At 38.6% G+C, this 16,172-nt stretch overlaps 1 protein-coding gene across 1 annotated transcript; it reads left to right on the forward strand.

Moving 5' to 3' along the window:
* Positions 1–615: 615 nt before the first annotated feature.
* LOC123766714 (regulator of G-protein signaling 9-binding protein) lies at positions 616–13,162 on the forward strand. Its single transcript, XM_045755995.2, has 7 exons — positions 616–994; positions 3,036–3,225; positions 6,563–6,729; positions 8,295–8,362; positions 9,032–9,221; positions 11,497–11,665; positions 12,297–13,162. Exons 2-7 carry the CDS (start codon positions 3,046–3,048, stop codon positions 12,414–12,416), a joined length of 894 nt encoding a protein of 297 aa, XP_045611951.2. The 5' UTR covers positions 616–994; positions 3,036–3,045; the 3' UTR covers positions 12,417–13,162.
* The last annotated feature ends 3,010 nt before the right edge of the window (positions 13,163–16,172 follow it).

Raw genomic sequence — 16,172 nt, forward strand, 5'->3', positions numbered from 1 at the left:
AGACGAGAGCTCGGAGAAAATCCCTGAACTTCCTTTTAATCTCCGAAACGAGAGTATACTGTCCGCCCGGACATTATTATTATTCCTTGTGAGAATGTCTTGTTATCATCATCTCCCGCATATTGACAGGAGCCTTAACATGGTGTGTGTGAGATGATAGCCGCATTCCCAGAGGTACATATTGACCGGCTGCTCTTCACTGGCAGTGTGTGTGTGTGTATGTGTGAACCAATACCCAGGCGAGCATGGCATCAATGGACCAATGAGAAAAGACTTCACCAGACTCCCTGATTGTTATTGATCAGACAACAGCAAGGGTGCCAGCCTTTCAAAGATTCTGTGTGCTATTCACTCCATATCATTAAATTATCATAATTATAGTATTTAGTACATTTATTGCCAAGAGACTGTTATTATATAATGTAATTACATAAATTGCACATGATTTCATTCTTAAAAAGTGTACATTTTTGATGGGAAACCGAAATTTTCTACCGTGATATCAGTGGAAGGAAATCAGCCTGCATGGTATTATCTTAGACCACGTCTTGTGCGGCAAATACCCGTGTGTCGAGCAATGTGTGTGCGCTGTTTACGGGGAGCGTGTGTCATTAAAAACACCATAAGTTATGCATAATGACAGCTGGGACAAGCATCGAGAGGGAAGATGAACGGCGCAGACTGGCAACATGAATGAACCTTCCTCGTACGTCCGGCAGAGTGAGGCCGACACTGGCACTTGTTGAACGTGTGACGGCGACTGAGGGGAAACATGCGGACGTCTCTACGGGAAAACCTCGTTTCTGCTCTTGTTAATAGTACTCTAATACCCTTTAACCTGGTGGTGTGATATACCCGTCCTGTGGAGCCCCGGGAGGGCAGCGATACTACCCCGTTCTTCAGCGTGGTGTCGGGACTAAACGATTCAGGAGGAAAAAGAGAGAGAGTGTTGGGTGCACGCCCAAGAGGGGTTTGGCCTCCATGTTTCCTGAAGGTAACCTGTGTTTGCTTTGGCAGCGCTGTGTGCTCTAATCTCTCTCTCTCTCTCTCTCTCTACTCCCTCTCCCTGTCTTCTGTGTTTATATATATAACACTCATCTCTACTCCTTCAACTCGCAGCTTACCAGTGGACTGGCAACTCCCTTCTCCGTCAACTCTTCCTCACTCAGCGACTTGGGGGCACAGTGCTATACTTTCAAGATAAGTGTTAGTGTCTCGCAGGCTTTTCTCAAGGTGTTTACGTCGTGTTAAGTGGCTCTTTGCTGGCCCACAGGAATGGGGCGCGTTGATTGACATGAACGGTCACTTGATTGACTACATGATAGAATACAAGTTATTGATTAAATCCATGAACTGTCTGTTTATTTAGTTTTATTGCATTTGATGCAACCCACTTGCCATAATAATGTTTACTATCCTAAACACGAGAAATAAATTGGTAATGGAGGTACATCGAACACCGTAACGTGTGGCAACATATTAATTAACATATAATTGGTCGTCATAGTGACTAAATTTCCCCCCACGGAAACTCCACCTTTAAATTAATAATTATTGCAAGTAGGTGTGGCTCAACACTCAAATATGGATCGTAAATACCGTAGATTTATTTGTTGTACAGTAATAATAATAATAAAATAATTATTGTTATTTTTATAGAAACAGTAATGCCATATGCGGAGTTTGGGTTTCCTTAAAGCCGCGGAAAAGGTTATTAGTCTGTCACAAGTGATTCCAGAGGTGCTAAACTGTTTTCTGTGATTCCAGAGGTGCTAAGCTGTTTTCTGTGTTTCCAGAGGTACTAAACTATGTCGTAGTATATATTTCTTGCGGGGTGTGTGCCAGCGGGCAAGCAAGACATTCAGAATAGGCTAAATAAAAAGTATTTTCTTCTGCGGAAAGGTACTATCGGCTAGTTTAGCTGTAGCTAGTAATTCCTCCTGCTGTTTCTCATACATATGCATTGATCATACATATGTTTCGCCTGAATTTTCTGCTGTCGAGTCAATTAATGGGATCAAAATGTTAGGTGATATATATTTCGTGCGCAAAATAGATCGTCAATGATCTTTTTTTTTTAATTTCTGACTAAATAGTGGTGTCAAACAGGAAGCTATTTTTTTTTAGTTTTTATTATTTGGTGGCTGTTTTTGACCCGCTTTTGAAAGAGATCAAAGTCAACAGAATATTTTGAATGCAGTGAGTGTTTTGAGTACAGATTGTATTTTGAGTGCAGTCGGTATTTTGAGAATTGTATTATTACAGTGGGATTTTTGAATACAGGGATAGGTTTTAAGCTCTACCAATATTGTCAGTATAATGAGCATTATGAACACAGAAAAGTTATTATTTAAGTTTAACGAGAATTTGAGTACAGTGAGCATTTTGAGTTACAGTGAGCATTTTGAGTACAGTGCTTATTTTGAGTTACAGTGAACATTTTGATTAGTGATCATTTTAAGAACAGTGAATATTTCGAGTGCAGTGAGCATTTTGAATACAGTGAGCATTTTGAGTTACAGTGAGCATTTTGATTTACAGTGAGCATTTTGAGTTACAGTGAGCATTTTGAGTTACAGTGAGCATTTTGAGTACAGTGAGCATTTTGAGTACAGTGAGCATTTTGAGTACAGTGAGCATTTTGAGTACAGTGAGCATTTTGAGTACAGTGAGCATTTTGAGTTACAGTGAGCATTTTTAGTTACAGTGAGCATTTTTAGTTACAGTGAGCATTTTGAGTACAGTGAGCATTTTGAGTACAGTGAGCATTTTGAGTACAGTGAGCATTTTGAGTACAGTGAGCATTTTGAGTTACAGCGAGCATTTTTAGTTACAGTGTTCATTTTGAGTACAGTGGGCATTTTGAGTTACAGTGAGCATTTTGAGTTACAGTGAGCATTTTGAGTTACAGTGAGCATTTTGATTACAGTGAACATTTTGAGTACCATGATAATTTTGAGTTACAATGAGCACTTTTATTACAATATTTGTTGTACACTTCACGAGGAAATCTAGTGATTGTTTTTGCGTTTCAGGTTGCGTGTGATGTGGGTGCGCGGGGGCAGCCTCGGGGGCGGTGTGTCAGGGGGCGGGGCGGTAGCCGTGCTGGGTGGGGGCGTTGTTGGGGGCGGTGGGCGGCCCATGTGGATCCCTTACTGCTCCACCGTCGACCAGCGCTGCGCCGCGGCCGCCCTCGAATTCGCCGGCAAAGCCGACTGTCTCAAGGTAAACTGTCTCTTTGACGTCGACTGTCCAGCCCTCTCCCGTTCTGAAGATCAGCTGCTTGTGTAAATCTTGCTTTTTTTGCTTCATGGCTTGTGTGTGTGTGTGTGATACTAATATGTTGTCTCGCGTCCTCTTTAATGACACATTACGTCCACGTGGTCTTTGTTTACATGTTGAGGTCACGTGATCTTTGTTTACATGTTGAGGCCACGTGATCTTTGTTGACATGTTGAGGTCACGTGATCTTTGTTTACATGTCAAGGCCACGTGATCTTTGTTGATATGTTGAGGCCACGTGATCTTTGTTGACATGTTGAGTCCAAGCGATCTTTGTTTACATGTTGAGGTCACGTGATCTTTGTTGACATGTTGAGGTCACGTGATCTTTGTTTACATGTCAAGGCCACGTGATCTTTGTTGATATGTTGAGGCCACGTGATCTTTGTTGACATGTTGAGTCCACGTGATCTTTGTTTACATGTTGAGGTCACGTGATCTTTGTTGACATGTTGAGGCTACGTGATCTTTGTTGATATGTTGAGGCTACGTGATCTTTGTTGACATGTTGAGGCTACGTGATCTTTGTTGACATGTTGAGGCTACGTGATCTTTGTTGACATGTTGAGTCCACGTGATCTTTGTTGACATGTTGAGTCCATGTCATATTTTGCTTCCTTTCATCTAATGCCTCTGCTCACCTAGCTGTAAATAGGTACCCGGGAATTAAGCAACAAATTTTTTTTTATTATTGCAGTATGAGACGGGTAGTTTTTTGTGCACCCCATACTCACCCTGTGAGCGGTAGTTTATTGTGCACCCCATACTCACCCTATGAGCGGTAGTTTATTGTGCACCCCATACTCACCCTGTGAGCGGCAGCGCATAAAGGATTACTGAGGGCAAAATAGATCTTACTCAGACCTCAACGGAGAGGATTACATTAACAATTACATCTATCCTGATCACCTTATAATGTCAGCCAGCTGCAGATACGCTTTCATTACAACATATATGTATTCACAATGTGTTGTTATACATAGATGACAACTGTTGTGGGGTTGCTTACTGAGTTGTTCAGTAAGTAGTACGACCTGGGGGGGGGACCTCCATACAACCCTCAAGTATATACATACACAGGCTCCCTGTCCCCGCCCCCTCCCCCCAAAAAATATGAATTAATTATCCTCGGCGACACTTCTTTATATTCGTGTATTATATATTGTATGTTCATATTTCACAATCGTTTTATAATTAACGATGTACGTAAATCTTTGAACTAAATCTTTGATTTTGATATTTTTGGCAATTTTTATCCTCGCTGAGGAAACAGTCAATTAAACAGATATTACAATAGGAAGGTGATGATAAATTTGGGTATACGTATATATATGGCCGTGTTAAATATGGCTACACGTCAGCAGCCTAGCTTGGCCGTGTGCTAAATATGGCTACACGTCAACAGCCTGGCTTGGCCGTGTTAAATATGGCTACACGTCAGCAGCCTAGCTTGGCCGTGTGCTAAATATGGCTACACGTCAACAGCCTGGCTTGGCCGTGTTAAATATGGCTACACGTCAGCAGCCTAGCTTGGCCGTGTTAAATATGGCTACACGTCAGCAGCCTAGCTTGGACGTGTGCTAAATATGTCCTCACGTCAAGACGACGCGTCACCGGACTGTGTCTTGGACGAGCCGACGTCTCCTGTGTTTACGAAAAAGGTAAACAAAGAAATCTCAGCGTTTATTATGGCGCCTTTCGTGAGCTGCTTCTCTAAAGGTTTCTCACACTCCCCTGCTCATGACCTCTTCTGGTGCAATCATAGCTTTATACTCATGACCTCCTCTGGGTGCACTTATAGCTTTATACTCATGACCTCCTCTGGTGCACTTATAGCTTTATACTCATGACCTCCTCTGGTGCACTCATAGCTTTATACTCATGACCTCATGTATCTCTGGCAGTTCGGCTTGTATAAGAGATCTAGATGAAGCAAAGTGTAAATAAAGTGTGTGGACAAAACAACCCAGAGACACACCCGAGCACTGCATTATACACTGTGGACAAAATTTAGCCATTTAGAGATAAATCTAAACTTGCGTTGCATGAAATGGCAAACCTATTGTAAACAACATATCTGAAATACCTGTACGGTATTCATATCTTAACAAGTCTTACCTTCATGTATAACAATATACATTGTTAATACACAGAAGTTGCAGTGAGTGAAGCCTGCAACTAGTTGTCAATGTAATTATGGAGTGATTGTAATTAATGATGCAAAATTTACCGCTGAGGTTTGAGTAACATCTTTTTGTGCTCTCTGTAGTTCTTTTTTGGGCTACCGCTCACAGGATGAGTATTGGGTGCACAACAAATTACCGCTCACAGGATGAGTATAGGGTGCACAATAAATTACCTCTCACAAGATGAGTATTTGGTGCACAATAAACTACCGCTCACAGAATGAGTATTGGGTGAACATTCAACTAACGCTCACAGGATGAGTATAGGGTGCACAATAAACAACCCCCTCACAGGATGAGTATAGGGTGCACAATAAACCACCGCTCACAGGATGAGTATAGGGTGCACAATAAACAACCACTCATAGGATAAGTATGTTCATATGTATATGTACGTGTGTATTTGTATGTATATGCATGCACTTACATGTATATAACATAATTATGAACTATAATGACTTTTTATCTAGTGTTCTAAGCTTCATTAGTGTTTCGAAACATGCATACACCTTCACCTCTTTGTATTCTTCTCCCTGCTAATTTTATCAAATGTGGACAATGTTTTCCCTGTAACTTACATAAAGACCACTTAGCTGCGATAATAAACACGCTTAAGTGAACGGCGTGTTAAGTGAGTCTTAGTTAATTGTTGTGAAGTTTCATCCTAGGGAGGGTCAGTAGATCAACGTTTAGGGGGGTTGGGCCTCAATACCTGCCTAACATATGTATACATACGCAGGCTACCTGTCCCCCGATAAAACTAATTATTACAATAATTATTATTAACATGAGTGCTTGACTGGCTAAATATGGATAAAGATAAATATGGTTTCGCCAACCTTTAAAAGAACATATTTCCGTCGGAAATTGAAACATGATAAGAAACAAGCATTGATAAACAGCACGAAATACTTCTAATAATAATTCAAAGTAATTATCCACGAAAAAAGCATAGATATATGACAATATAACATACACATTGACAATACTGAGAACCTTAGTTTCTTTCAATTGTCTTGTAATTACCATGTAATAGGCTACAGACTGCATATTGACTCGTAACTTTCCTTGACTTGAATCTTGCACACCAACAGTTTATCCGGGAACTGAACCGCGAGACATCCAGCTACCGTCACCTGGCTGTTGGCTTAGGAGGCAGTGGAGACTGTGACCAGCTGAGGGAGGAGCTGAAGAGGTCAAGACGTCGCGCTCAGGATCTTGCTAGAGAGGCTAAGAACAAACTCAGTCCATATCTCCAGGAGTTAGTTTCATTTCTCATTTTCTGAATGCATATCATGGGGTTTTGGTATACTGTAAATTGTTTATATGCAATTACTTGATTATAGTTACCGCACTGCAAACTCCCGCTTCTCTAAGCTAATCATTATTAATCTCAGCCAATTTAGCTCTTCAAAATGACTAGTTAGCGGGTTAAAAATGTGGCGACTATTGTCAAGTAGCTTTATAAAACTGCATACTTCATTGTATCCCCCCTTAACTCAGATATATTTTATTCTTTATCCCCTTGCGATATGTAGATACCCCCTATTATATGTCCACAAACTATAACCTTAAAAGCAAGATTCAGGATTTAAATCCGTTTCATATAACTGAAATCCACCACTCATGAAGAATCTTCCCGCTTGAGTGGACGTCAATTAAACAACTTGTTTTTAGTGATATAATTAAGTCTGCATTCTGACTTTTGTCTAATTCATACATGGTTGAAGATATTATAAGTATCGACGCACCCAGTGTTATAAAGCATGATATTATTAACGAAGTTGAGCTTCCTTGGTATAAATTTTAATGGAGAATTGATTAATTTATTAAATAACATGAATATAAGGTACACAATGAACTACCACTCGCTCATAGGATGAGTATGGGGTGTACAATCAACTACCGCTCATAGGATGAGTATGGGGTGTACAATCAACTACCGCTCATAGGATGAGTATGGGGTGTACAATCAACTACCGCTCATAGGATGAGTATGGGGTGTACAATCAACTACCGCTCACAGGATGAGTATGGGGTGTACAATCAACTACCGCTCACAGGATGAGTATGGGGTGTACAATCAACTACCGCTCACAGGATGAGTATGGGGTGTACAATCAAATACCGCTCACAGGATGAGTATGGGGTGTACAATCAACTTGCCATTGTAAGCGGCAACAATCAACAGCAAGGGAACACGAGGCTGCTTCAATAGAATACGTCACATTAATCATCTACTTCCCCAAGAATTATATACGCTACTGTGCTGTAGTGAAGGCACTCAGTAATTTTATACTCCTCTCTACTCCACCTAAAATTTGGAGGCTAGAACTGAAGTTTATTACATTTTTTTTAAACTTTATCTGAATTGCTTTGGGATTCAGTTCAGTTTTTGGATTCAATTCATTAAATGGAATGATGGACGACAGAAAGTTGACTTTTGCATTATTGAATTTGAACACACCGAAAGCTTTTTTTTGACCTCAACATAAATATAAGACTTAACATATAACCTATCTTAGCGATTCTAGGCCTAATGCACATTGCAATGCCTAATATAGTTCAAATAACCTATATTTTACTAGCGCTAGGGAATATATAAGTTTGTTTTTTAGCTTATTTTTTCCGGGCTGTAAAATTAGTAGTACAGAAAGTGTTTTAATAGTGGTCCATTACTACATATGGAGACTTAGGAGCAAATATTTGTTATAAGTACTAGCATTTCAGGAGGATGGGTTGGATCATTACAGCCAGTTTGTACTATTGAATTCTTCGTGCTATCCTTCTGTGATAAATAATAATAATTTGCCTTTCTTTTTACAGAGGGGACACAGTAAGACCAGAAGTTGCTCGACTATGGCGCATCCTGTTCTGTTGCATTCGTGTTTTAGGTAGGTTGTGGGGTGAAGCTTGTACTTTAGGTTGTGGGGTGATTATATATATATATTATATATATATATATATATATATATATATATATATATATATATATATATATATATATATATATATATATATATATATATATATATAATGTCGTACCTAGTAGCCAGAACGCACTTCTTGGCCTACTATGCAAGGCCCGATTTGCCTAATAAGCAAAGTTTTCCTGAATTAATATATTTTCTCTAATTTTTTTCTTATGAAATGATAAAGCTACCCATTTCATTATGTATGAGGTCAATTTTTTTTTTATTGGAGTTAAAATTAACGTAGATATATGACCGAACCTAACCAACCCTACCTAACCTATCTTTATGGGTTAGGTTAGGTTAGGTAGCCAAAAAAGTTAGCTTAGGTTAGGTAGGTTAGGTAGTCGAAAAACAATTAATTCATGAAAACTTGGCTTATTAGGCAAATCGGGCCTTGCATAGTAGGCAGAGAAGTGAGTTCAGGCTACTAGGTATATACACACACATTTGGGAGAATACAAATATTAGCTGCTTCGTATGGGCTAATAGTCCTTCTACCGTTTCCTCAATGCTGATAAAATTGATGTATAGAATATACCCATTCTGCCGTGCTTTAATATATCTATTTAATTGTTGCTATTGCTTTAGAACAGGAGATGTTGCGTACACTAACGTTACAACACACGTTTGGGCTGCACCTTGGTCCCATTGGTCTGATCAACACCGGGGTCCATGAATATGGCAGCAATCACCGCTCAGCGCCCCCAGGAGACAATAATGATCTCTCTCTCAGCGATAGACTAGCCTTGGAGAGAGCTGAGGTTAACCAACTTCACAAGTAAGTTGATTATGACTTAATGTATATGTAAAACACAGTCATAGTTTATTTGGCGAAGAAATATGCTGATTAATGATGTTGAACTACGTCAAAGATAAGCACTTAGCATTTTTTTTATGATAAGATGGCAAGTACAAAATAATGACCAATTAGATTTAATACAATACTATATGGCAAAGTGATATGAGAAGCAGCAATTCATAAAAAAATATATATTACATTGAAAATACTCGCTGATAATTGTGGATAAGAAAAAGGATCCTGGCATTATAATCCATCGTTACTTAAAAGTAATTAAACATGCGGAGACAATTATAACGAAATATTATAACTCATTTCTAGCAAATAATCTAACAACCGAAGCAGCAAAATATACCAAAAATCGTTCCCGTTCACAACTCACCAGGAACTCAGGGCAACTGTCCTCCTACAAAGAACGTCGCTTTTCGCACGTATGCGCACTGAGGCTACACACTGCCGTACTAGAAAATGGAAGCGGCTTATGAAATGACTCACTGGCCGTGCCTTCCTAGCCTGGTTTCTCTCTCTCACATGCCTCTTAGTTTCTTCCCTGGCTCACATTCTAGTCTCAACATGGCTTGCTCAATTTTGTTATCAGCCACACATCCCAGAAATCAATCCCGTCAAGCTCGGCGCCATTGGTACTCGACTTGAGAATGGCTCAGGACAATCGACTTGAGAGTGGTCCAGGACGGACCGAAACGTCGTCGTCCCTTCACCTTCTAGTGTGTGTGGTGTGTTTAAGGAGCATAACCAAGCAAATATTGCGTCAGCCAGAAAAATGATAGGATGGATTACGAGAACTTTCAAATCCAGGGATCCCATCACAATGGTTGTACTCTTAAAGTCACTTGTGTTGTCCCGTCTTGAGTACTGCTCAGCACTCACTTCCCCCTTCAGAGCAGGAGAGATTGCTGAAATAGAGGGAATACAGAGAACATATACGGCACGCATAGACGCAATAAAGCACCTAAATTATTGGGATCGTCTCAAAGCCCTCCAAATGTACTCACTAGAAAGAAGACGAGAGAGATATCAAATAATATACACGTGGAAGATACTGGAGGGCCAAGTACCAAATCTACACAGTAAAATAACAACGTACTGGAGTGAACGATATGGAAGAAAATGCAGAATAGAACCAGTGAAGAGCAGAGGTGCCATAGGCGCAATTAGAGAACACTGTATAAACATCAGAGGTCCCCGGTTGTTCAACGTCCTCCCAGCAAGCATAAGAAATATTGCCGGAACAACCGTGGACATCTTCAAGAGGAAACTAGATTTATTCCTCCAAGGAGTGCCGGACCAACCGGGCTGTGGTGGGTATGTGGGCCTGCGGGCCGCTCCAAGCAACAGCCTAGTGGACCAAACTCTCACAAGTCAAGCCTGTGGCCTCGGGCCGGGCTTGGGGAGTAGAAGAACTCCCAGAACCCCATCAACCAGGTATCAACCAGGTCTGGTCAACTCCATTGGTACTATTTATACACTGAATAAATTCAACACTGGATGACCATAGTTATCCCAAATCAAACACAATACACAAACGAAAACGAAACGCTCATAACTCTTATGGGTATTAGTGACTTGGCAAGATTGTAAAATCAATGGTATGTACTCTCACAAGCCTAATGAACCTCATTGTATATATAAATACAAATTAATAAATCATGCAGTATCTGAATGTTCAGAAAGTTATAGGTCTTACTAGAGCTAACAAACAATAACCATTTCTTGAAGGTATTCTATTACAAATCCAACATTAATCTTCTACACCGACATGCATAAGGAACAGCATAAGTCCTTGTTCGCTCAGAGTTTACTTACTAAAACTATAACATCAAGACTAGTTCTCAAAATTTAAAAAACAAGTGTCTAGCCTCATCTGATGTAACTCCATAACAAATATAAAGCCAATCAACACCCACGTTACTAGCTATAGCAAAGATTAGATATATTCTGTACTAAGTATAAATATCCTGGTTAAATATATCCATTTCACAATTTAGTATGTCATTAACGTAAATAAATAAATATGATAAATAAATAAATGTTTATTTAGGTAAGGTACATACATACAAGAGATTTTACAAAAAATGATGGATTTATAGATAGGGCTAGTACATACAATGCCTAAAGCCACTATTACGCAAAGCGTTTCGGGCATGAAAAACTTAAATGACCAAAGCTTAATATTAATTGAGCATATTTATTTAAGATAAAGAGCAAATATTTAAGATAATTTTATTTATGACAGGGAACTGATAGACTTAAGGAACCTGATTAACGTGATGGAAAGCAGCCTAGACATGAAGGCGTGGATCATGGACGAGCTGACAGAGAAGCAACTGCTAGCTGCCATAAGTGATGACTCAAACTCCTGTCAGGACAACAATGACTCCGTCTGTTCTGAAGCAGAGTCTGTGGTGAGTTCATGCTTGTGTGTGTGTGTGTCGACACTCTCGTGCTAGTCTCCTTTCATAAGTCTAGAGCTAAATATAAAAGAGCTGTGTGCATATGTGAATATATATATATGTGTGTGTGTGTGTTTGTGTGATTTTATGCATGACACAGTTCACTATAACATAATACATCTCATCTGCCTCTAGATATTTGGTGGATTAGAACACAAATGGACATGTGTGTCCCCATTGCTGGTGATAGGAAGTCTTTTAATTTGATTGAAGTGCTTGAGGGCCAACGACTGACTGACCTTACCCAGGAGGCAACCCTACCACGGTCGCCTAGTTCCCGGGGCACCTACTTACTGCTAGGTGAACATAGGCACCTGGTGTAAGGAAACATGTCGAAACGTCACGAGTGTGGTATGAAGGTGTTGTTACAGAGTGATAAAACACGACTAAAACAGAAGCGAAAAAGCAACAGGGAAAAAGGAGGAAACCCCACCTCCATTTAAAACTTTGACCCAAATATCAGAGTAACAAGGTTATCGCGAATAACCGAATTACGGGCTCACCCTAGTACTGAGTAGCTAAATCTAAAACAACAACATGGAGGGTGAGGAGAGTGTGGTATAATATGAGGGTGTTGTTGCAGGGTGAGGAGAGTGTCAACACAGTCAGAAGGCGCCGTTGTCTGTGTTGGATGGTGACTGGTGTGGTGGTGGCGTTCTTGGCCTGTACACTCCTGGGAATACTGATGGCCTTCCTCACCTAACATCAGCCCCGGCTACCTGGTCACACCTACTTACTCTTCCTTCTCTTCATAAAAGCAAAAAAAAAATATGACAGTATAAAGTTGTCAATGAAATATAAGGCTAGCCAACCCTTAAATTGAATTCTAATGTTATTAAGGTTAAATATTGTCTATATATTTTACCACGGGCATATAAATTCTGAGACATTTATCTCATATAAAGGTTTTTCATCATTGGAAGCTAGTTTTCATTTTAGTATTTATCATTCATCATAATTTTGATGCCATTAATACTTTACATAAATTGTTTAGGTACTGTACCAGCAACAGATGTTAGGGTAGAAATGCAGGTTTGAGGGCATGTCTTTTTAAGTTATTCATGTTTCTATAATATTAAACATGAGGGTGCTGCTTACTCTGTTTTATTTCAATAACTAGTAAGGGAGACATAGATCCTATATAGTTATATACGCTTGTTCAGCCTGACATAGCCTCGGCTCATTTATGTTTTAAGAACATGAATTGGTTAAACAAAATAGCAAAATTTGCCCATAATACACAGACATTTTTTAAATAAATATTGTAATATATTTTATGTATTATCAATTATTAGTTTAATAATATCTCGTGATTATTTGTATTGACTGCGTACATTTTTCTACTTCTAATTCAACGTAACAATGCTTATTGCTGTTGATAAATGGCCATTTGTTTATGTAATCCTTGATTACGTTTTAACTTAATAAACCTTACGTGTCCTAGGCAAATCATACGTTTTAATTTTGACTTACTGGATTCAAGAAAATTTATAATTTGACGAAGACATCCTTGCATTCGGTAAATTCAATTAATTGAAGGCAAAAGTGGAAATGGGCTTAGAATCAGATAATAATCCTTAGATAATCTTCCTCCTCAATGGATATTGATGTAAAACATTAAGAAAGCTCTGTTATATTTATAGTTTAAAACTTAAACTAAATTGGCATTGTACTCCTAAATATAAGTGCTACAGAAATTTTTATTATATTTTTGTCTGTGTTGAGCTTTATTTAATAATAAATTTCAATACATAAATACAATATTCCTTTCCTAGACTTGACCATGACTCCCCCCCTACAAAGGAGCCATAGTCAAGGGTTACTTTCTAGTGAGAATATGACCTGAATATTTAGTTACAGATTTTCTGATGCCATTACTCAACCGCTACCTCTCCTCTAGTCTGGCTCATGCTGGTAATGATGACCTTAGCTATCCCTTGGGACCTTCAGCCTCTGATGGTCTGGTGACCTCTGTGGCTGTCTAGCTTTTCAGCCTTTAATGGTCTGATAATTTCCGGTGCCAAACCTTTCTAGCCTCTGATGCTCTGATCGTTTTCTGTGGTGCCAAACCTTCCCATCCCAGAGGTTTCCAGTGTTTGATAATCTAGTTATGTGGTGCCAAACCTTCCGACCACAGAGGTATCCAGTCCTGACTCGGCTGTTGTATGTCCCATTGCTGTGGTCATCCTCTGCTCAAGTTCTGCGTCCCAAATTAACTATTAGTTGAATGATTTTCAATCCCTGTTGTACAGTAGTAATATTTGTCATATCGCTAGCTTTTGTATTTCTAATCTACTTGTGATAATGTGTAGTAGTACAATTTTGTTTCATTGTGATAATATGAAGTAGTGTATTTTTTTCATAATATGAAGTAGTATATTTTTTTCATATGATGATAGTTTTTAATTTAAAAATACGAAGAATTATAATGGGGAAATATGTGATACAAGCATATTTAGAACGTGCATCTTGGGTGCAAAAGTTTGCTCACACTTATCTCTACCTGTTAATATGGTAAAATGCAGCTTTATATTTAGCTGCTAGTACTGCACAAATATAGATCTGTGATTGTTATGCTTATATAGTTCAACCCGTCCTCCTAAACTTTCCCAGCGTCAAGAAACTGTTGTACTAAAGTGCCCCCTTCCTCTTATCCTATCCTAACCAGAAGACCCAAAACTGAAAACGAGACAGTATGTTTAATTTCGCGAGCCGCTTCCATTTTGTAGGTACGACAATTTTTTTGGGGCCATAAGGTGAAGTATACGTCAAAATGTGACGCTGTATTAAGAGGACGGGTTGATTAGTTAGAGGGTGAGAGCTACGCTGACGTCTTGCATACAAGAAGTGATGATCGTGTGACTGAATTGATGCAAATTTGTTAGTCATTCCTACCTATACCTAATTTGTATTTATATTATATTTTTCACATCAGTATTTTAACAAGCACATGTATACAACTATAGTATATGCACATAATATACAGAGTCTATTTACAGAAGAAAACTATTAATGAATTTCAATACATAAATATAAAATTTCCTTTCCTGACTCACCCCCTACAAAGGAGCCATGATCAAGGGTTAATATTTACTAGATCACTTTCTAGTAAGAATATGAAGGTTTAGTTACAGCTAAACTACCCTTTGACTCACAACAATCAACGGAATAGGTATCTCATACAAATATTAGATGAGAAGCGGAGAAATCCTCATAATTTCTGATTTATCAATTTTTCCGAATCAATTTAAATTATGAATCGGAAAAATACTCATAAATATTTGAGTAAACAAAAGTATATCATTAAATTTAGCACGTCAGGATTATATTTGTTAATAAGAGGTCCGTAAGAAAAAGATTAAAATAATACGAGAGTTTTTTTCTTTAGAGAGAACTTAAACAAGCTGCTAAAGCTATGAAAAGTAATCGTCAGAACAAAGTTGTAAATCAGCATAGCTTAACATTATAAAACTGTGGTATTTATATTACAGGTAAAAGCGGACTACTAATAAATTACTCAGGATACCGACACGAGGGCAGGACATATACTTAGCTATATAATACATCAGAGTCCCTAACAATATCTGATTTAAGCAGCCCATTTCCCTAAAACAATAGCGCTTTTAGTAACTGTTTGGTGGAAACTACCAATATGTAGTGATGGACTACCAAAAGCTTACATTTTGTATTAATGAATTTGTACAAATGTGAAACTTTTTTACTGCAAAAAAATATAGAACCTAACCTAACCTCTCCTACCAATTCTAGGCCTAATATATGCTATCAAACTAATATAGTACATGTATGTACTATATTAAGACTAATATAATAAATATATGTGCTATACTAGGCCTAGGAATGTTTAATTTAGTTTAAAATTTTAGTTTTTCGGACGATAAAACTCAAAGTACAAAAAAAAAGCGAACTTTCTGGTGGTCCATCTTTACATACTGGCACTTGTGACGAAATAGTTACTATAAGCAGTATCATTTCAGGAGAATGGGACAATTACGATACGAAATATATTTGACTCGTCCTGGAAATATTACCATTCATGGTCCCAGTGAGCACAAAATCCAAGAGCAACGTCAATTCAACGTTATAAAGGTTGCCTCAACGTTGATAGAACGATGCACTTGGCTATTGTGGCCACGGGGTGTATTTACTATTTGTGTCCGTAGAATCGAACTATTAGCTCTTGGACCCCGCCTTTCCAACCTATTTTTCTGATATGTTTACTACATACATTTCTCTAACACATACATACATGTACACACACACACACTTCCCCAGGAAGTGTCTAACTCCCAGGTACCTATTTACTGCTAGGTGAACAGAGACATCAGGTCTATCTGTGAGTGGATCAAGGCAATATAGGGAAGGGGTTCTAATACTGTTATTTTCTTTGGTAATAATTATTAATATTAAGGTTATTAAAATGTCTAAAATAATTTCATAT

The sequence above is a fragment of the Procambarus clarkii genome, chromosome 60 (assembly GCF_040958095.1).
Source record: "Procambarus clarkii isolate CNS0578487 chromosome 60, FALCON_Pclarkii_2.0, whole genome shotgun sequence".
In the NCBI taxonomy this organism is placed as follows: domain Eukaryota; kingdom Metazoa; phylum Arthropoda; class Malacostraca; order Decapoda; family Cambaridae; genus Procambarus; species Procambarus clarkii.